General features: G+C 41.6%; 1 protein-coding gene across 3 annotated transcripts in view; it reads right to left on the bottom strand.

Moving 5' to 3' along the window:
• SPTBN1 (spectrin beta, non-erythrocytic 1) overlaps window positions 1-21847 on the bottom strand; it is a 184297-nt gene that overhangs the window by 30188 nt on the left and 132262 nt on the right. For all 3 annotated transcript variants that reach the window (XM_040429744.1, XM_040429745.1, XM_040429746.1), the window contains 9 exons: window positions 15777-16079; window positions 15201-15354; window positions 12591-13461; window positions 12364-12501; window positions 11521-12277; window positions 10147-10349; window positions 9041-9131; window positions 7120-7266; window positions 5379-5642 (listed from right to left, as the gene is read on the bottom strand). In XM_040429744.1, coding sequence (XP_040285678.1) covers window positions 5379-5642; window positions 7120-7266; window positions 9041-9131; window positions 10147-10349; window positions 11521-12277; window positions 12364-12501; window positions 12591-13461; window positions 15201-15354; window positions 15777-16079 — 2928 coding nt within the window. The remainder of the gene's footprint in view (window positions 1-5378; window positions 5643-7119; window positions 7267-9040; window positions 9132-10146; window positions 10350-11520; window positions 12278-12363; window positions 12502-12590; window positions 13462-15200; window positions 15355-15776; window positions 16080-21847) is intronic.

Genomic DNA, 21847 nt, shown 5'->3' with positions numbered 1-21847 from the left:
GCTATTTTACTATGCATTCTGTATTCAGAATGCTATTATTTTCCCTTATAACCATGTTATAAGGGAAAATAATACAATCTACAGAACACCGATCCCAAGCCCGGACTTCTGTGAAGAAGTTCGGGTTTGGGTACCAAACATGCGCGATTTTTCTCACGCGAGTGCAAAACGCATTACAATGTTTTGCACTCGTGCGGAAAAATCGTGCGTGTTCCCGCAACGCACCCGCACATTTTCCCGCAACGCCCGTGGGAACTCAGCCTTAAAAGGGGTTGCTGAACAATTGATATCATTTATCTTATGTGCCTGATCGCTAGCAGCCACTTTACAGAGACCCTGATCAATCACTGTAGAAGGGGTACCCTAGGGTGTTTCATTTTGTAATGAAAAAAAAAATAAAAAAAATTTAAATTTTTGCAGACTTTGCTTACGCCCCGAGTCTCAGTGATGTCAAAGATATATATGGAAATTTTTTGAGAAGATTGGATAATATTTAGAGGTTGCACACTTTGATCAGTTTTGTAAAAGTAGGCAAAAAATATGATTTTTCAATGTTAATTACTTTTATTGGGAAAACTACAAATCACAAACTTAAAATAATATTAAAACTAGACACTAAGATTAATAGGTAGTATGATAGGCAAAACGTGTTATATTATTCAACTTTGAACGATGCAATCCCTTCTTTTGTTAGCTTGGTGACGACTTTTCTGTGACGCTCGACTACCCTCAACAAGAATTGTTTTTGTTGTTCGTCCCTGACCGATTCGTTAAACTTTTTATCAGAGCAATTCCTCTTTCTGCGGTAACATTGACCACCTTACACTGACCATCTTAAGAGGCCACATGGCTTCTTAGAGAATCACTGCAGTATTCTGTCACGTCGTGGATCCCAAACAATTCAAAGAACGTCTTTGTTTTATTAGTAATGAAATGGCTCAGGTCTTTTCATTCAAAAACTAGGTTTTTACCCTCTAAGTATTTCATTTCCTTTTTCTTTGCAGGTTTGGTTTCTAAATTTTTAGTCATATTTTCCTTAACAGCCTGAGTAATACGGTCGTCCAAAAAAAGTCAATCCTACGTTTGTTTCTGACAGATACCAAAAGTGTCTCTTAGCAACTGTGAGAGCACTTATTTTACGTCTGCATCTGGGTAAGTGCTCAGAAGCTGTAGCATATCCAAATCATTCTTTGGAGCCCATCGACTATTGCCTCGTGCCAAAAGCGAACATATATGAGTCTGACAAAATGTGCAACCCGTTTCATTCCTTTCAATTCTCGTTGAGGAATATTCAACTGTTTAGTGAAGAGGACAATTTTAAGTGCATATATTGCCTCTGCCATCCACCTTGCTTGATGCAGAGCCCCAGGGATCCTGAAACTGAAGTTGTTTTTAGACCAACCTCCTAGGTACATGAGTGAGAGTAGTAATAAAAGTGATCAATGTGAGCAACCCCTAAATATTATCCAATCTTCTTGAAATTTGGCATATATATCTTTTACATCACTGAGTCTCGCGGCGTAAGCAAAGTCATATGAAAATCACATCTTTGGAAAAAGAAACACCCTAGGGTACCCCTTCCTCCTTACTGCACAACCACAATGAGAAGTTTGAATGAAATAGCGGTGTGTTTTAAAAAGGGTCGGGCACAGGAAGAAGCGTTTGTGTATAGGGAGAAACCTGTCAATCAAGCTGAGCTGGGCAGGGAGAAACTGGAGGGGAGCCACCGAATGGACACTTCTCCCCATGCCTGTCCTTTTAATCTGCTTTCTATGCCACAGTGTTATGGAATAATCATACTTCATTATAAGTATTTTATGGTAAAATTATTAGGACTGCATACATCTACTGATAGGTTCCCTTTAAAGCTGGCAGTTCAGGGATGTCTCCTTTCTCAGAGGAGCGTGTCCATTCTGCTGCAGCTCTCTTCCGGTAACTGTCACAGCCTCTAACAGTAGATATGGATGGTGGCAGTTGAAGGATGGAACTGAGCATGTGCGACCACCTCAGTAGATGGACATGGACGTCACTATACAGACTGAACACCAGGGGGTGCCATTATAATGAAGTAAAGAGAAGATCTCACAACTGGAGCAGTTTTTCGCGCTAATTTGTATTAAAATAGCATTTACGGTAATGTTGGCACAACCCCTTTAATACACATTTTTGTTTGGAGCTACTATGAAATGACCTACCATTTATTTCTGATTATACTGCGATATATAACAGTCCATGAGAATTATAAGGGCAGAGTACTTTTACCTGAGCACATACAAAATCAAAAAGCTTCCTGTGAATATAGTTTTATTTCATGAAAGGTATATAAAGAATGCATCAGTGAATATAGATACACATTGGATATCTGTATGTACTGTATTCAGTAAACCAGCCTAATGCCTTGTACACACAATTTCAATGTAACATTGAGCCTTTGTCCCAGAGGGGCTGAAGCCTTTATGGGTCGGATCCATGCAGGACGGATCTGTCTCCAGCTAAATATAACACTGTGCCCAGGGAAACAGAGCCATAAAGAGCGAGAGGGGAAAATCAAATCTGTTAATTCCTTATTTCCAGCATACAGTAGTCGCTCAGTGTCTCAAATCCTTTTAATATCTGACATTTCAAAGATCACATTCCGCCATAACAATAAATGTGCACACAGAAGCGGCTGCGAGTCTGCGGCCGGCAGGGGCTGTGTAGGAGCTCCGAGCTGTTGACACATTCCCTCCTTTGTTCTGGGCTTTCTGGCTCTTATAAATGGCTTATAAACTAATGGATAAAGTCACTTTACTCACTCTTGGGGCTTTGTACAGAGTTACCATTGAGCCTCAAAAAAGGATTTCGAAAAGCGTGTAAAAAATAAAAGCTAGCATGGTATCTGAGCAGTGTGTTACAGCCGGCACCAGCGGCCTGCAGGACGTGTCATATTAGGGTGTTCAGAAGGATTTCGGCATTGCAAATTATAAGCAATGGAATCACCTCCCAAAAAAAAAAAGACTATAAACAATATAGTGCCACCGATCAGCCGCCAGGGCCAGAAACTAGAAAGTGGATGGAAACGGATGCAGAAAGCTCCGTCCAGTATGTAGTGGCCGTTCCAGTGTACTTCAGCTCAGCTCTGGAAACTACATGGTGGACTGAGCTTTCTGCTTCCAGCTCTATTCACTCTATAGTTCCTGGCACCAGTGACTGCCAGTTGGGGCCTAGGGTGTTGGTCTACTACAGATCTGACATTGTAACTTAACCGTAGGGCAAGTCATCAATATCCAAATCTTGGAAAACCCCTTTAAAACCCAACTAGTTTATCCACAAGAGAAAGCCGAGGCTGCATGTACTCTTGCCTTTTTGTTGTGGATGTGCCACTGTGCATGCAGCAGATCCACGGTCACTCAATAGGGCTAAACCTATAGATTTCCCATCTGAAATAGGCGACAAGCAACTTATTTCTACAGCTGATATTTTTCTGCCGCAAAGCAGGAAGTAGTTATGGAGATTTTCTGGAAATCCACATTCACGGGTTGCAGATTTCACTAAGATTTAGGAGCGGAATCGGTGCTGAAATTTGACACGTGAACATACTCAAAGTGAGTATTCAGTTATCCCCTATCCTGTGGGTTCCTACCGCTGGGACCCCCACCGATCACAAGAACGCGGGCCCCATACCCCTGTAATGAACGGAGCGGCTGGTCGCACATGCTATGGGAGTTCTGGCTGAGGACAGCGCTCCTCTATCTCAATTCAGTGGGGCTGCAGGGGGTACGAGCCCCTGTTCTTGTGAGGGTCCCAGTGTTAGGACCCCAACTGATCTAATAGTTATCGCTCCTATCCTGTAGATAGGGGATAACGTCTAACAACCGGAGTACCCCTTTAAGCATTGTTCACACTAGCTTTATGGCTTCTATTCAGAGCAGAAACAAAAATGCGGTGATGGATATGTTCTCATACAGATCCAAAGAGACTCTGGTCGACCCCATGGACTTTAAATGCGGATGTCAAGGCTTCCATATTTGCTGAGGTCATTAAACACCAGTGTGAACAAAGCCTTGCAGACAAAAAACTGACCCAAAAAAAAAAAAAAAAAAAGGGAGAAAACAAACCCCCTCCCATCTTCCTTCCATTAAAAGAGCACAGAGGATGTTCTGTGCTAGATGAAGAAAAGGTCACCCAACCAGACACAATAACTGCATTCAATTACAGCCCCGACTCCTGCATGGTTCGGTAATGTGAACTGGTCTCCTCAGGCTGGAAATGGATTAAATATATTGCACACCCCAGTTACTTACCTTGCTCATTATTTTGTGCTGCATTTCACTAAAGCCCCCTGCTGCCAAAATGAGTGCTCTGCTAATCCAAGCCCATACACTTTCTTGTTCAGATTCCATACAAGCGCCTACAGCCATCCTGATATTCTAAGGCATTCTAATATTCTTTCTTAAGGTTATTTTGAATACATAATGCTTCACGATATATAATTACTGAAGGTATGAAACGTTTAGCATGAACAGATTTCTCACGACACAGCGGTCTCCTATTGGAGCTAACAAAGATCCAACAATAAATAAGGGGCTGACACGTTGCGGCCTCCATGAATATCGCAGCCACCTCATGCTTTATCTGGGCTGGCAGCAATAAACATGGGGTTCCTTCCTTCAGATAACGGGGTCAGATCTCTCTGATATCAGTCCTTAAGACTTGGTTTATTGCCCAATAATTCATTTTCTCATTTTTTCCATAATAATAAAGAATTTTCTCCATAATCATTTTTTACTCTTGGGATTATTTTACCAATGAAGCTGGCTTTTCATATTTATGGGCACACCACTCGAGTTATAGATTGGTAAGATATATTTCTCATGGTTTGTTTTTGCATGAATTTACACCTGACTTACGGTGTAAATATCTCCTGGGTCTAACTGAGGTATACAGGACCCCTTTTCTGGCTCCTGGTACTCTGGTGTGTGTTTTCAAATGTTTTTTTAAACTTAACCCTGTGTTTTTATGATTTTTTTGTCTAATAAAGTTTGAGTATTTTTGATACATTTTGGCTGTGCACAATTTATTTTATTTCTTCGTAACAGTATACTATGTATGGTATATTAAACTTGATGGCATGCCAACCCCATTTACCGATGCCAATCTCCTTTCTCTTTGTCCATATGCCCCTCTGCATAAGAAGTCTAGCAGCGAAAAAAATACGATGCTGAAGCATACCCGCACCTTGCATATGCCAAAAGGACACTCTTCAGGTATATGCTGAATGTCTGCCAAAAAGGTTGACAAATCAAGATCTCTAAAAACAAGGTAGGTTTTTCCCAATGTCTTATTGAGCTTTTTGGTCCAGGTCATTAAAAATCACCATCAATCAGGCCCTCACTCACCTGCTGTTTCTTCAACAGGATATTGACGCTGGTAAGATCCTTTCCATAATCATCAGAATGAATCTGACTCTCCAAGCCGTGGAGCCACTTGTCCAAATCTGCACAGCTCTGGGTAAAAAGTTCAGCTTTGTTGGCATCAAAAAGTGTCTGGGCCTTTGTCTGGGTGGTGGACTCCAGTTCTTGCCACATTGTTTTTAGGGTTGTCATCTTCTCCCTCACTATGGCTTCAGTTTCTGGCTTCTCTGAAATAAGCTGATTTCCGTCCTAAGAAACAGCAAGAAATTCACAGAAAAGCGTTCAGTGGAATTCTCTGATATTTAAAAAGAGCATAGATATGGTGGTCATCCACATCTACAAAAACCTACCATGAACATAGACAAGCCTGTAACAATGATGTATCAGAAGTAAATTCTGCCTGTGCATATATTACTCTGATCATGACACTGGGAGCGCTGGGACGCTGAGAGAGTAGTGGATGCATGGAAAAGCCTTCCTGCAGAAGTGGTAGCTGCAAATACAGTGAAGGGGTTTAAGCATGCATGGGATAGGCATAAGGCCATCCTTCATATAAGATAGGGCCAGGGGCTATCCATAGTATTTAGTATATTGGCCAGACTAGATGGGCCAAATGGTTCTTATCTGCCGACACATTCTATGTTTCTATGGTCCCAGTAGCCTCCCCAGCAAGATAACGGTCACTACTGGGCTTGAAAAACATAGCGTAAAAATATACAATTTTTTTTGTTTTGTTTTGTTTGGCCTCATGATGACATTTCCTTAGTTGTGCCCACACATGCTTGTATGTGCCTTATAATAGAAACCTATATAGCACAAATGCTAACATAATTTTAGACTATTACAGTCAATTCACACTGTGAAGATGAGAGTTTTAAAATCTCATCCACTTTGCTAGTACCATAAATTATTTTCCACACATAATTACGCTGTTGAGAATCCGCAATATTCACACCATGTGAGGTCGTACACTAAGGCATCAAGAGAGACACAAAACTGTCTGTTAAATGCAAAAGATTACAGATGTATTGAAAATGTATGGAGGAGGAGGTTTGGTGGCTGTGACGTCACAGCAGGGAGCCATCTGATCTCTGCTGATAAGATCTTCTGAAGATCAATGTGAAGTAATGTACAGAGTTCTCTTACAGATGGAAGCGTATGTGAAAGACAGCTAATACACAGACCAGATGCCCCTGGTTTAGGCCTCTTTCACACGGCCGTTTTTTTTTCCCGTTTACTGGCCGTTTTTTGCGGTCCGTATACGGTCCGTATACGGAACCATTGATTTCAATGGGTCCGCAAAAAAAACGGAATGTACTCCGTATGCATTCCGTTTCCGTTTTTCCGTTCCGTTTTAACATAGAACATGTCCTATATTTGGCCGCAAATCACGTTCCGTGGCTCCATTAAAGTCTATGGGTCCGCAAAAAACGGAATGCATACGGAAGTGCATCCGTATGTCTTCCGTATCCGTTCCGTTTTTTGCGGATCCATCTATTGAAAATGTTATGCCCAGCCCATTTTTTTCTATGAAATTACTGTATACTGTATTTGCCATACGGAAAAACGGAACGGAAAAACGGAACGGAAACGGAAACACAACGGAAACAAAAAACGGAACAACGGATCCGTTTAAAACGGACCGCAAAACACTGAAAAAGACATACGGTCGTGTGCAATAGGCCTTAAACTGAACTTGTTTAAACCAGCATTTGAAGTGCGTTACCTTTTCTATTTTGTCAAGCCATTCTTTGTTGGAAGCCAGTTCTGCCATAAAAGCTTGATGCTTCAGCCATTTACTATGCAAGTTTCTGGCCTCGTCGTAAGACATATCTCGAGCAGTGAGCATTTTCTCATTAATCCATAGGGACAGCTGAAAGACAGGGAAAACGTAATTTTTCATAAAGTACACGCAATGCTAGTAAGTAAATAAAGACCCTGGTCTACTGCCTCCACATCTGGAACACATCAAAATGGCAAGTAAATGAAAACATATGGAACACTTGATATGTGCAAAGACTAATCTTGGATCCAATAGATGACACATCCAGCTCTTTCTGGAGAAACGCCCGTTTCTTTTAGGAGCTGCTGATTATCATTCTTATGCTACATTATAACTCTAGGTTAACAATATAAAAAGTAATACAAAAAGTTATTAAAAAGAGCCCATAACTAAATGCAAGGAGTTGGCTCCTAGTTATCTGCACCTCCATGAGTTAGAGGCGCTTGATCTCCCCCTCCTCCCCAATTCTACAGCAGAGCTCATAAATAAATAGAAAGCTTCTCGTAGCCTCCATACATCATTGATGCACAGATATCACGGGATACCCGAGAAGGAAAACACGCAGACAGAGGCAGCCACTCATGGAAGGAGCTGAACGTCAGCCAAGCAGAAGGAAACACACTAAGCTATCACACTGGAACTGGACAAAATCAGCTTGAGTAGGTTTTCTGAAAATTCAATGCTGGTGGCCTATCTTTAAGAGAGTTCTTCAACATCACAACAGTGGGGGTCTGACTTCCAGCACTCTGTCCGATGAAGGACCCGGGGAGCGTGGATGATTGCTGTGGCCTCTTTATAGAAAACCAAGCACCGCACTGTATGTTGTATAGTGGCTGTGCTTGGTACTGCAACTCAATCCCATTCACTTGAATAGGACTGACTTGCAGAAAGACCATGTGACGTCACAGGCCAAGAAACAGGACGCAGCGCTCCCCTGAGCCCCACAGGACCCTGCAAACAGCTGCTAGGAGTGTCTGATACTGCTGACTTAGGCTGTGTTCACTCCACTGTTTTGTTTTCCATTCTTCTGATCTGTCAGAACAGAAAATAAAGTTTGATGGGAGAAAAGTCCTGCAAGGGGGACGACTTCTCTTCTTAAAAATAACTAACTGCTCTCTGACAGAACTGACACAAACGGATGCTCAAAACAACATATTTTTTGTTCTTCTGACAGATCAGAAGAACGGAAAAAATGGTGATGTGAACGCAGCATTATCCTGAAAATAGGTCATTAATATATAAAGGGGTTATCCAAAAATTATATAAACAGGAATGCTTACATCCAGAAAAAGTGCCACATCTGTCCACAGGTGCAGCTCAGCCACATTCAGATCAATGGAATGGGGCTGCAGTACCAGATACAACCCTTGGACAGGTGCGGAGCTGGTTCTGGAAGAAAATATCCATGTTTTCCTTATCTTGGACAACCCATTATGTCGCCAAAAGATCCTGCATATTCAGTATCAACATGCAAGGAGCCGTGCTCTTTGGTATGGTCACCAGTGACGTAAATTCTTCCTTGGTATGGTCACCATTGAAGAATTAAGCTAACTTTCCAGTGACATGGACCTAATAATTAATCATAAATGCTTTCCATAAGCTAACAACAGCACCACTGGCAAATGTGGACCAGTGCAGTACCTCCACTGACCAGCTGTTCCCTGCAGCCTCTGGCGCTGGACCTAGCACTTTGAATGGAGCTGGAAGCACAGGTCCATTCAAAGTGCAGGGGCTGTGCCTGTTTACTGCACCTCAGTCCCATTCTAGTGACTGGAATCAGATATCAATGACCTACAGTATCCTGAGGATCATCAAAATCGGGAGTCTGGAAAACTACTTTAAGTAAAGGATGTGTACGAGATACCTCTTGGCAATCCTGCAAAAACTTCTGCATGTCCAGGTTGTCCTTCAGACGTGTCAACAGGTCGTTTGCTGCTTCTCGATTTCTCTTATGCCTTGAAAACCCCAAAACATACATTAAAACACAACAGGGCAGGACTGCTACAGACTTCTATATGTTCAATGACAGATAGCTAAATCCTCAGTATAATATTCTGCAACATATTTGCATAACTCCTAAATGACCAGACACTTTTAGTGATGTTGTACACATGGTTTAATGGCCAGAACTTTTATTTTCTGGACTAGCATTATCATTTTTGTGATATACGGCTACTTTAATATCTTTTTACAGAAATGCTTTTTCCCATTGTATTAGGGATAATATGCACAAGAATTTACAGTTTTGTTCTTTATATGTGTAAATTCACACTAAAATAAATTATTAGCATGGGTTCCCTATTTAGTTGTGGCCATTTTGAGACAAGTGAATAAAACGGCTATGATGGCAGCTTGTTTTGGCATGGGCAGTGTTTTTTTTTTCTTTATTAAATATAATTTTCACTTATGTATTTTTACATAAGCCTCTATGAGCTCATTAGAACCCCAGTAACAGGGCAAAACACCCCTTGTAGTTATATTAATCACTGACGGAGCGATCGCTGGATTCAATAGAAGCGGCAGCATAGCCACTACGTCTATTCACCACATAGTGCTCATTGAACTCTATGTAGGCTGCAAATGCGAAGACAGAAGGAGTTATAAAACGCTTCTATGGTCTCGTTACAGTCCACGGCTGTCTCTGACAGCTGAGCACCCAATGTGCTCCTGCTGGACTGTAGAAGCAGGAGCTTTAATCCCACATCGAACATTTATGGCGCATGGTATAATGCATGTTTGCATCGGTGACTACTGATTTTATTGAAAATACTAGTTCTTAGCCCTTTAACAGGGCTATGCACAGGCTAGCAATCATGAACCACATGACAAAAGTATTTTGTGAAGACTTCTATCTTCCATAAAGGACACCAGCTAAAATGCCAGGAATGCCGATTAGAGCCACCGTCTGGGATTTTAAGAACGTAACAGAGCAGCAGGCATTATCATTGAGGCACCAAAGGAAATACACACCTGCTGTCAATTGAATCGACCTTTTCTTCAATCTTATCAGAATTTATGTTTTCATCGTTGACCAGTCTCCTTCCAGTCTCTACAACGGCATTGATTTTCTCCTCGCTGACATCCATGGTGGTCATAAAGTCTTCCTGTTTCTTGATGGCAGCTTCAGCAGCTTCCAAGTTATTTGGCATCTCGGTGTGGGCCAAGACATATTCCTTGGGTAAAAATAACACATAAAATGAACATAGGTGGCCTTATAGGGAGACATCCTACACTTTGATATGCCCTTGCTCCATTGATGAGAAGAGCCCTGGTATAAAGTTAAGTGTGCCGATGCTGCTTGGATTCCAACTAATCAACTAAGTAGGAAGACCTAGCCCTGCATAACAGAAATGACCTTGCCTGGTCATAAAAATACATGCAGAAATCAGCTATGGGGCAGATGTATCCGATAAATACGCCACTTTTGTGGTGTGAAAAAGTTGCAAACTGCACATTAGCAACTTTTTAAATGCCACTTGTGCAAAAATGTGGACCTGCCTGGTTATCATAGACCAGCGTACACTGCCAGTTTATGATAAATATGGCTCAATTTTTAAAAGGTTTCAAAATTGCTTGTCTGGGAGTAGAAATTCTATTCTGGTAACTACACCCTTCCATGCTGTGTCTGGTATTTCATTCACTTGAATGTGGTTGAGATGAAATAATGCGGTACAAGCTTCCAAAAAGTAAAGAAGTCATTTTTGTCTAATCTCAAACAACTCCTTAAAATGGCATGTTAAATGAAAAAATGCAAAGGACTAGAAAAGTCAACCTAAGGACCAGCAAATTAAATTATAACTAGCTATATCCCACCATGACATATGGGCATAGACACCAAGGTCCTAAAGCTTGCAAAAGAGCTACTTTATGACAGGCTATTTCTATACATCTAAGGCCCTATTCACATTTAAGTCAGAGCCTCTATTTGTAACCTCTGTTGTCTATTTTTCTGTAAAAAGTGAAGCCTCGTGTAACCCAACAGTCCTTATTATAAGTCATTGGGTGCCACTGGTGTCCATCCGGCACAGCATTGTGGTATCTGTAATAAATGGAAGCTACCAAGCTGATTGGAAGAGAGTCCTATGGATTAAGTTCTTATAGTGCCTGTACCCCGGGGGTGAAATATCATGGTTTTTTTTTTTCCCGTGTGTTTTATTTTTTTTTCGAGGTATGTGTTCACTTGTCAGAGCCACACAGTCAAAAAAACATTGAATTTATAGTAAAGAAAACTGCTGTTAGGTGTAGAAGAAACCTTAAAGGCATCATTAAAACTGAAAGAGAATATCCCTTTACAATAAACCAGTCAATACAAAAAACGCATACATATACAAAGTCTTAACACACCTGGTTATTAAGGAAAGCTTCTGCCTGCTTGGTATCTCGTAAGAAGAGTTGGTAGGCATGGGACTGGCTTAAGAGGTTTTGTCTGTTCTCCCACATTTTGTGAAGCTCATTCCATCCAGTATCAAGAGCCTGGAGACGCTGGCGCAAGAACATGTACTGTGCATCTGTCTGTCCTTGTGTCACCATTTCGCCCATGTCTCTCATCTTCTGGTAGTCCTCCTCATAGTTGTCAATTTCATTCTTGATGTTTTCATGCTGTGTGAGTAACTTTTCAGCCTCGGCTAAAGTGTTTGGCATATCTTCTGAGGCAATAGCTGTCTGGGTCCTTGATAACCATGACTGGAAGTCATCTAAGTCACGCAGGAATTGTTGGAGCTTGCTGGCTTCACCAAGGGACTCTTCTCTGTTTTTCAAGGTGGTTTTCATTTCTTCCCAAACTTCATTGATCTCTGCAAGTCTATTCATAATGGCATGAGCTTGATCTGGGTGCTCAGCCTCCAGTTTCTCTGCTTCCTTCTGGAGATCAGTCAATTTGGCCTCAATAGCAGCTAAGTCACGTTCCATGCCTGTTAATTTCCTCTGAAGAGCCATAACTCCAGCCAGGTCATTACCCAGCTCTTGAGTGGACTCAATGACTTTGGTCTTTTCCCTAATCCAGGACTTTGTCTCATTGCACTCAAGGTGGTAATTTTGAATACTAAGGGCTGAACTGAGGGCATCTTTTGTTCGATCCACCAGTTCTCTGAACTGACTCCATCTAATAAAAAAAAAATTAAGAAAACGTGAACACACCATAAAAGAACACTAAAAATGCAGGTATTTGTAGCCTGTTCACATACTCACCTGGTGTTCAACTTGTCTTGCTGGGCTTTGATTTCTCTCTCACTTGGATGGCCACTGTGAATCAACTGACGGGCAATCTGGTTGACAACAGCTACCCGTGAAGCCTGATTGTTCATTTCTGGTTCCAAGCTCTCAAATCTAAAATGACAACCAACTGCTATTAGATATCAGACACCTTAAAATCTCATGCAGAATATATATACTGAAAGCAAGGAGATTATAGCTACCTGTGCTGAATGACCTCCAGATCTTCCAGCTTCTCTGGTATTTGCATATTGTTCAGCCACTGCTCCTTTTCAACAATCCAAAGCTCACAAGCATCAGCTTCACTAAACATCTTATACAGAGTAAGGGCATCCTGAAGAGCCTGTTTTCGAAGTTTTGTCAGCTCAGCCAGTTCCTTGTATCTCTCTTCTATTCCAGACAACCTGCTCTGAACTTCTGCAGACTCAAACTGCTCCTCGGGTAGGGCAGCCGCTTGCTCATGAAGAGCATCAATAGTTGATCTGTAACTTCCAATTTCCTCTGCTACATCTTTGTGTTTCTTTACTAGAGACTGTGTAGAGTATTCATCGTGTCCAACATCACTACTAGAAACGATCTTTAAGATGTCCAGCATCCATGCATCAATGTCATCTGCATCTGCTTGGAACTGATGGAAACTTGATGTTTCTTCTAGACGTTTCTTCCTAATAGCAGACAACTGCTCAAGGTTAGCCCACTGCTCCTGAATATCCTTTATTCTCTCTCTTATCTTCTCAGATCCAAAGTGCTCCTCAGCAATCATCTCCTCACCTTCCTTGATTGTCTGCAGCAAGTGACCACTTCGTCCACTCATTTCATCTTCAAATGCTTTATGCTTGCAAAGCAAACGAATAACACTGGTCAAATCCTTTCCATAGTCATCAGAAGATATGATCTGCTCCTTTTCTCTTATCCATCCCTCCTCCTCTGCCATTTCCCAGAAAAACTTCCAAAGACGCCTTGATTCTTCCAAACGTGCTCGTCTTTCAGCTGCCAGTTGACACAGTTCTTGGTAGCAAAACCCCATGTGAGCTACACGATCCCGGATGACTTGTGGGTCACAGGGCTTATAGCCTACAAAAGAAGATCAAACCTCATATTACTACATTTTCTACAAGGATAGCTTACAAATATGAACCTGACTGGATCTGTAGTCTCATACACTCTCTCATAATGATCTCTCATCCAGCAGCTAGTTATATGCCAATGAATTCATGGACCGTGCCACTCAACTCAATAATAGGCTTATTGAAATTATCTAAATAAAGGCCATTCAGATGGCAACAATTTAAATTAAAAAGGGTGTCATGAATACAATTTTAGCTTTAATAAATTTACAGGGGCTGTCCCTTAATGACAACTTGAAATAAGTGTCTGATCGGTGGGGGTTCAACCACAGAGGCCCCCGCGATCACAAGACTGGGGTCTAATGTTTCCCATTTGAATGGAGCAGTGCCGCTCAATTCTATGTCTATGGGACTGCCAAAAAGCTAAGTACAGTGCCCTATCTCCAGCAGTACAATACATCAGCGGCTGATTGTGAAACAGCAGAGGATTTGGTGCTTGTGCTCAGTCAGCCACTGATGCTATAGCAGCGGTCTGGCCTCCAAATGGCTGAGCAGAACGCCCATGCTCTGATTTGGACCCAGTCAGTCTGAATAGAAACTTCAATTCCCTCCCACAGGTCTCATCCTGTCCCAGTATATATAAGCAAAGCTGACTGCATGATTGCTTTAGATAAAGGCCAGTGTAAAAACAGCACTTTCATATTATTTTTTTTATGTGGATAGACACCTAAGGCTACTTTCACACTGGCGTTTCTGGGTCCGCTTGTGAGATCCGTTTGAGGGCTCTCACAAGCGGCCCAAAACAGATCAGTTCAGCCCCAATGCATTCTGAATGGATAAGGATCCGTTCAGAATGCATCAATTTGGCTGCCTTTGGTCTCCATTGCGTTTTTTAGACGGTCACTAAAATGCAGCTTGCAGCGTTTTGGTGTCTGTCTGACGATGCGGAGCCAAACAGATCCGTCCTGACTTACAATGTAAGTCAATGGGGACGGATCAGTTTTTCACTGACACAATATGGTGCAATTGAAAACGGATCTGTCCCCCATTGACTTTCAATGTAAGTCAAGACGGATCCGTTTTGACTTGGACTTTTTTTTGGAATAATTAATGCAAATGGATCCGTTATGAACGGATACAAGCGTTTGCATTATCTGTGCGGATCCGTCTGTGTAGATACAAGACGGATCTGCAACAAACGCGAGTGTGAAAGTAGCCTAAGAGAAAGTAAATAAAAATACCAAAAAATGCAGGTGCATAATAAAAACCTGATTTAAATTTATTGCCGTTTAAATAAGTTGCTTCAAAGAATATCCACAGCTACACCAGACAACTGAAACAGCTTTAATGGGATTGTGCAGCCAGTACATATTGATGACCTACCCTCAGGATAAGTCATTCATTTCTGATCTGTGGAGGGGTCTGACTCCTGGCACCCTCACCAATAAGCAGTTTGAAGGCTTCCTCTTCAAGATTACACTGCTTGTCATCTTGGAAGTCTCGGCGGCACAGTGTAATTACAAGTGCTTGAGCTTTTCACTTGTACTTGCACTGTGCTGCCGCTGCAAGCAAGACAATGCACAGTGTAATCTTGATGAGGAAGCCGCTTCCTCTTCAAACAGATGATCGGTGGGGGTGTCAGAAGTTGTACCCCACCCCCACGATCAGATATTGATGACCTATTCTCAGTTATTGGCTGCACAACCCCCGTAAATTTTATGGGGTTGCTAAGACTTTGTTTCTTACCGTCTCCTTCAGTTGCAAATCTTTGGGCAGAGGCATTAACACCTCGCACTCTTTCTGCTTGAATGGCAATGTCCGCTTCTACCAAAGCATGTTTCTGTAACAGGTCCTCAACCCCCAACAAATGCTTTCCATAATCCTGAGACAATAGTAACACCTGCAAGAGAGCACATTTTCATAACGAACTGAACCAGTTTAGAGATTTTTTTTATTTGAGTATATCCAGCATTAAGAAAGCGCCGTGGCGCAAAGGAGAACATTTTTATGAAATGAAAGCGGCGCCTTGTCCTTTACACAAATGGTTACAATAAGAAATGCACAGTTTTTCATACTTGCTAAAAAAAATTATCAAATGGGAGCGGCTCATTAATATTTGATGGAGAAGCCCCAATGTTATTATTGACTTGTGCCATGTTTTAGAGGAATATAAGTACTTTATGTTTTAAATTATAGAATCCAGATATTTACTGCTACTATCTGATAAAATATCTAATAAATATCTAATAACGTTGCTAAGAAAGCAAATTTAGTCTAACAAAGTGCATATTATATACTAAGTGCTGAAGAAACACAGCCAACCTTCATCTCGTCCATCCAGTCCATGATGTAGAGCATCTCTTGGAAAACCTTCTGCAACCCAAGGTTCATTTCCAGGCGCTGTCTTCTTGCACGCAGTAGCTCCAAGAGATACTCCCAAAGTCGGATGACATTATCTTTACGAGCAGTGATGCGTTTTATGTCGTGGTAGTTTTCGGCTTCCAGTTCTCGCGCCACTGCCACCACAGCCTGCACACGCTCTTCATAGGCTGCAATGTCAGTCTCAATGGCTTCATGTTTCTTGGTGGCGGCTTCCACAGCAGGGAGATCAAAACCAAAGTTATCCTGTTAACATTTGGAAATACAATAGAGATTATTATTAATACATTTATTATTAATGTAAGGAAGCAAACTGTGAAATAAGAATATTTCCTGCAGCTTCTATTTAAAGAAAAATAAAAAATAACAGTTGTATCTGTCATTAAGAAGATGACACAAAAGTACAAATTTCTTCAGATTAGGAACAATTGGACAGAAAAATAAAAGTATCAGGAGTCTAAAGAAAAAAGGCTAACCACTTATTTATAACGAAGTACTTTGCATCAATGAAACTGGAGGACAGTTGGTGAGAATCCCTCTTGTAAATTAACCATGGGAATGGTCTTGAATTTCTTTTCACATCAACGAGCAACCTCATACTTGGAGTGTATACAAAATGAAGGGGCACTCACATATGGGAAACACTGGACGATTAAATAAATGTAATTTAATATTCTAAAAACAAACCCCTAAAATATACTAAAAACATATAATGTAACAACCTATAAATTACATATATGTGAATCCTAATAGCACTTTGGTAAGCGTGCTGGCGTAAAATGCTGTTAATGCGTGGTATCACATACAGTCCATGTAGACAATCTCTTAATGTAGATATAAACTCGCCAGTCTATAAATTCATAGATACACAGGCATATAATTGTGGGTATAGTGAAACAATGTCTCAATTGGTATAGAAAAATGACCGCACAATGTGTTCCAGTGGTAACAGTGGTGTGAAATATCCGGAATATCACACCAGTGATTTATAACACTATGTCCAATTGCGATAGAACATGGGAGTCCAATATTCAGTTAAGCACGTTGGGATGAACTTCCCAGTTACTTACAGTGTCCAGCCGCTTATGGTAACCCGGTCTCTCCCCTCCTCACTGCTAGACCGCAGTGTATAGTTACCCAGGTGGCCGTGCCTGGCCGGCCGTGGCGTCCCACGTGACCTGGTGATCTGGGGTTCCGGGCGGACGCTTTAGTGACGTCACTGCTGTGCGGCGGCAATTTCAAATTCAGAAGTCAATCTTTAGCGATTACAGCTAGATATCCAATTTCTTTGGTCTTTTGCTTGAATCCACGCTCACTCTGTAATGCCAGACGCGTTTCAGGGTCTTACACCCCTTCCTCAGTGGCCACCGAGGGAGTGGATTCTCACTCCTTATAAATGATACTGACCCACCCACAATTGTGCTTTTTTTCAGCTTATTGCAATACATGGAATGGATTTGGTTGTTCTTATTTTGCTGTTACAATTTATACATAAATGTGATTAAAAACATAAATATTACTCCCCATATAATGGCTACAATGTTAAAATGTTAAGATAATAGTCCTAGGGAAGAATTGCAAGGTCGGTGATACATTTTGAAATAAAAACGCATCAAAACCGCAGCCATGTGAACTGCGTTTTGTATGCGATTTCTATAATTTAATGTTCTGAAGGGCAAGATGATCCCTACCAAGGGACTTGGACCTAAACCGCATCAATATATTTGAATCTTGTCTGCGGTTATGTGGTTTGTTGATTTGTTCCTCAGATTTCATATATTGCTGGGATAATTGATATGCTGCTCCCCACATATATTACTATCAATTATCCCAGCAATATATGAAATCTGAGGAACAAATCAACAAACCACATAACCGCAGACAAGATTCAAATATATTGATGCGGTTTAGGTCCAAGTCCCTTGGTAGGGATCATCTTGCCCTTCAGAACATTAAATTATAGAAATCGCATACAAAACGCAGTTCACATGGCTGCGGTTTTGATGCGTTTTTATTTCAAAATGTATCACCGACCTTGCAATTCTTCCCTAGGACTATTATCTTAACATTTTAACATTGTAGCCATTATATGGGGAGTAATATTTATGTTTTTAATCACATTTATGTATAAATTGTAACAGCAAAATAAGAACAACCAAATCCATTCCATGTATTGCAATAAGCTGAAAAAAAGCACAATTGTGGGTGGGTCAGTATCATTTATAAGGAGTGAGAATCCACTCACTCGGTGGCCACTGAGGAAGGGGTGTAAGACCCTGAAACGCGTCTGGCATTACAGAGTGAGCGTGGATTCAAGCAAAAGACCAAAGAAATTGGATATCTAGCTGTAATCGCTAAAGATTGACTTCTGAATTTGAAATTGCCGCCGCACAGCAGTGACGTCACTAAAGCGTCCGCCCGGAACCCCAGGTCACGTGGGACGCCACGGCCGGCCAGGCACGGCCACCTGGGTAACTATACACTGCGGTCTAGCAGTGAGGAGGGGAGAGACCGGGTTACCATAAGCGGCTGGACACTGTAAGTAACTGGGAAGTTCATCCCAACGTGCTTAACTGAATATTGGACTCCCATGTTCTATCGCAATTGGACATAGTGTTATAAATCACTGGTGTGATATTCCGGATATTTCACACCACTGTTACCACTGGAACACATTGTGCGGTCATTTTTCTATACCAATTGAGACATTGTTTCACTATACCCACAATTATATGCCTGTGTATCTATGAATTTATAGACTGGCGAGTTTATATCTACATTAAGAGATTGTCTACATGGACTGTATGTGATACCACGCATTAACAGCATTTTACGCCAGCACGCTTACCAAAGTGCTATTAGGATTCACATATATGTAATTTATAGGTTGTTACATTATATGTTTTTAGTATATTTTAGGGGTTTGTTTTTAGAATATTAAATTACATTTATTTAATCGTCCAGTGTTTCCCATATGTGAGTGCCCCTTCATTTTGTATACACTCCATTTTTCCTTCTAGGTCCTGAGGGTAGGACCGGAGGGTGAGCACCTATCCATACGTGATAGGGGTGAGCCGCTGTATTTTATATACAACCTCATACTTGTGCCACTAATTCCTTTGCCTTGGATACAGGAGTCAAAGTATATAGTTTGACCATGCTCCCTTTTCAAGACTGCTATCTTTTCGGAGTAAGCAAACATCAAAAATTCTGCAGCAATACTGACTGACCTGCTCTATACAGGTGAGGTGGGTAAGAGTCTTAAGATGGCCTTACACATTAGTCTAAAGTTGATCAAAATGGACGATATCAACCAAAACAATTGGCTGTCATGTGAAATTTAACAACGTTCGTTATAGAGACCGATGAGAGAGCATCATCATCTGAAAAGAAGTCTGTGACATTTAATATTTTAGTCCAAGGGCTGTTCCCTTTAGAGACAACACCTTAGAAAATGATGATTACTTACCGGTAATTTGATTTTCTAGAGCCCATGACAGCACCACGAGAGAGAGGATCCGCCCCCACAGACAGGAAACTTGTAGAATAAAAGGCTGGACACTCTCCTCCCAATTAAGTGTGATATCCAAGCATCGGAGGAAGTACGCCAACATAAACGAAAATTATGGATTATATAATGTTAACAAGTTTTTTTTCTACACCCGCGTGAATATAAGAGAACCAGAAAAAAAATCCAGCAGGGTGCTGTCATGGGCTCTGGAAAAATCAAAGTACCGGTAAGTAATCATCATTTTTCCCTTCATCCATGACAGCACCACAAGAGATTTACCAGAGGAAATTTCAGGATGGGAGAGTAGAAAGAAGCACCTTTTCCCCAAAGGAAGACCTTAAAGGGGAGGAGTTCAAATCAAGCAGATAGTGCTTAAAAAAGATTGAAGGAGAAGACCAGGTAGCTGCTCTGCAAATATCCTCTATAGGAACAGAGGATCTTTCCGCCCAGGAGGTAGCAACTGCCCTGGTAGAATGTTCCTTAAGACCCACCAGAGGAGATAACCCGGATGCAAGATAAGATAAGAATATAGCCGAAACAATCCACCTAGCAATAGAACTAATGGAGGCCGCATTACCCTTATTCACTCCTTATAAGAGAATAAAGAGTGAAGAAGATTTGCACCAATCTTTAGTGCGAGATAGATAATCAAAGCCCTTCTGACATCTAGGCAGTGAAGGGATCTTTCTTAGTCTGACCCAGGGTTTTTAAATAGGGTAGGAAGAACAATTTCTTGGGACCTATGAAATTTGGAAACTACTTTTGGAAGAAAAGCTGGGTCTGGACGTATCAGAACTTTATCTTTTAAAATTGTGGTATAAGGAGGATTGATGGAAATGGACTGAATCTCATTAATCCTGCGAGCAGATGTTAAAGCTATTAGAAGACATAACTTCAAGGCGAGACATTTAATGGAGCTGGTCTCCAGAGGCTCAAATGGAGGTTAGGGCCTTTAAAACTAGGCTTAAATCCCAAGGAGGTCTAGCTGAAGTTGCCGGAGTATATCTGGCTACTGCTCTAAAGAACCTCGATACCCATGTGCAACCTGCAATTTCTTGATTAAATAGGGCCGACAGGGCCGAGACGTGTACTTTTAAGGTACTACCCGCTAGTCCCTTCTGAAGAAACTAATATTAGATGAATGGAAGCAGAAAAGGGAAAGTCATTAATTTGGATACGAGCAAAATCCAAACATCTCTGCCATACCCTAGCATAGATGGCTACTGTTACCTTTTTCCTACTCTTAAAAAGAGTAGCGATCAAGGCATCAGAGAATCCTTTCCTCCCTAGCAAGTACCTTTTAAGTTCCAGGCAGTTAGGTGGAGATTCTTTATGCCTGGATGAAAAACTGGACCCTGGCTCAACAGACTCCGGATCTCTGGAAGAACCCATGGATCAGAGATCAACATGATCCAGAGCCACGTGAACCAAGACTATCTCGGCCAAAATGGAGCAATGAGGATAACCCTCGCCCCATCTTCCCTGATATTCCGTAGTACACGAGGAATCAAGGGAAGAGGAGGAAAGGCGTAGGCCAGGGGAAATTTCCAATTCTATAGGAAGGCATCTATTCCATAAGGGGATTCTGTTGGATCCAGGGAGAAGAATTTCTGAACTTTCTTGTTTTGGTAGGTAGCAAATAGGTCTATATCTGGCTGTCCCCAGAGGGCCGTTATTTTCTTGAAAATGGATTGGTCTAGAGTCCATTCGACCTGAGAGAGAAGATGATGGCTGAGGAAGTCTACCTGTCTGTTTTCCACGCCCCTGATATGTACTGCCGATATCGATGCACACTCTTTCTACTAGTAAGAGGATTTTCTGGGCTTCCTGCATTAGAATTTTGCACCTTGTGCACCCCTGTTTGTTCAGGTACGAGACTACTGTTTTGTTGTCCGTCATAATTCTGAGATTTTTTCCTCTTATTCTTGGAAGAACAGAACTCATTGCTAGACGTACAGCAGCTAGCTCTTTTAGGCTGGAGGCCCCCTTTTTTGCATATCCCCCCAACGATCCTGAAAGGAGGTCTCCTGAACGTGAGCACCCCCTCCCCCCCAGGGACTTGTGTCCGTAGTTAGACAAATCAAGTCTTCCAGCTTCCATGGGACTCCCTGAATCAGATTTTCTCTCTCCAACCACCACGTCAAGTTCTAGAGAGAGTCTGGTCCGATATTCTTATTTTCGCATCTAGGGAGTTCTTTTACTCCCAGCAAGACAGGACCTCCCACTGGAGAGCCCTTGAGTGGAGTTGCGCCCATTGTACTGCTGGAATACATGATGTGAGGGACCCCAGGATAGACATTGCTTTTCTCATTGTGATCACCAGGTTTCTGATCAGATGTCTGAACATTTCCTGGATAAGAAACACTTTTTTCTGTGGTAAAAAACAACTCTGGCAAGATAAATCTAATATCAATCCCAAAAAGGACTGTCTTCTGGTGGGATGTGGTCTTGATTTTTCCAGATTTAATCTCTTCAAGTTTATTATTGTCCTGAAAGAACCATC

The sequence above is a fragment of the Bufo bufo genome, chromosome 4 (genome assembly GCF_905171765.1).
Source record: "Bufo bufo chromosome 4, aBufBuf1.1, whole genome shotgun sequence".
Classification (NCBI taxonomy): domain Eukaryota; kingdom Metazoa; phylum Chordata; class Amphibia; order Anura; family Bufonidae; genus Bufo; species Bufo bufo.
This window is presented reverse-complemented; position numbering and strand designations above follow the sequence as displayed.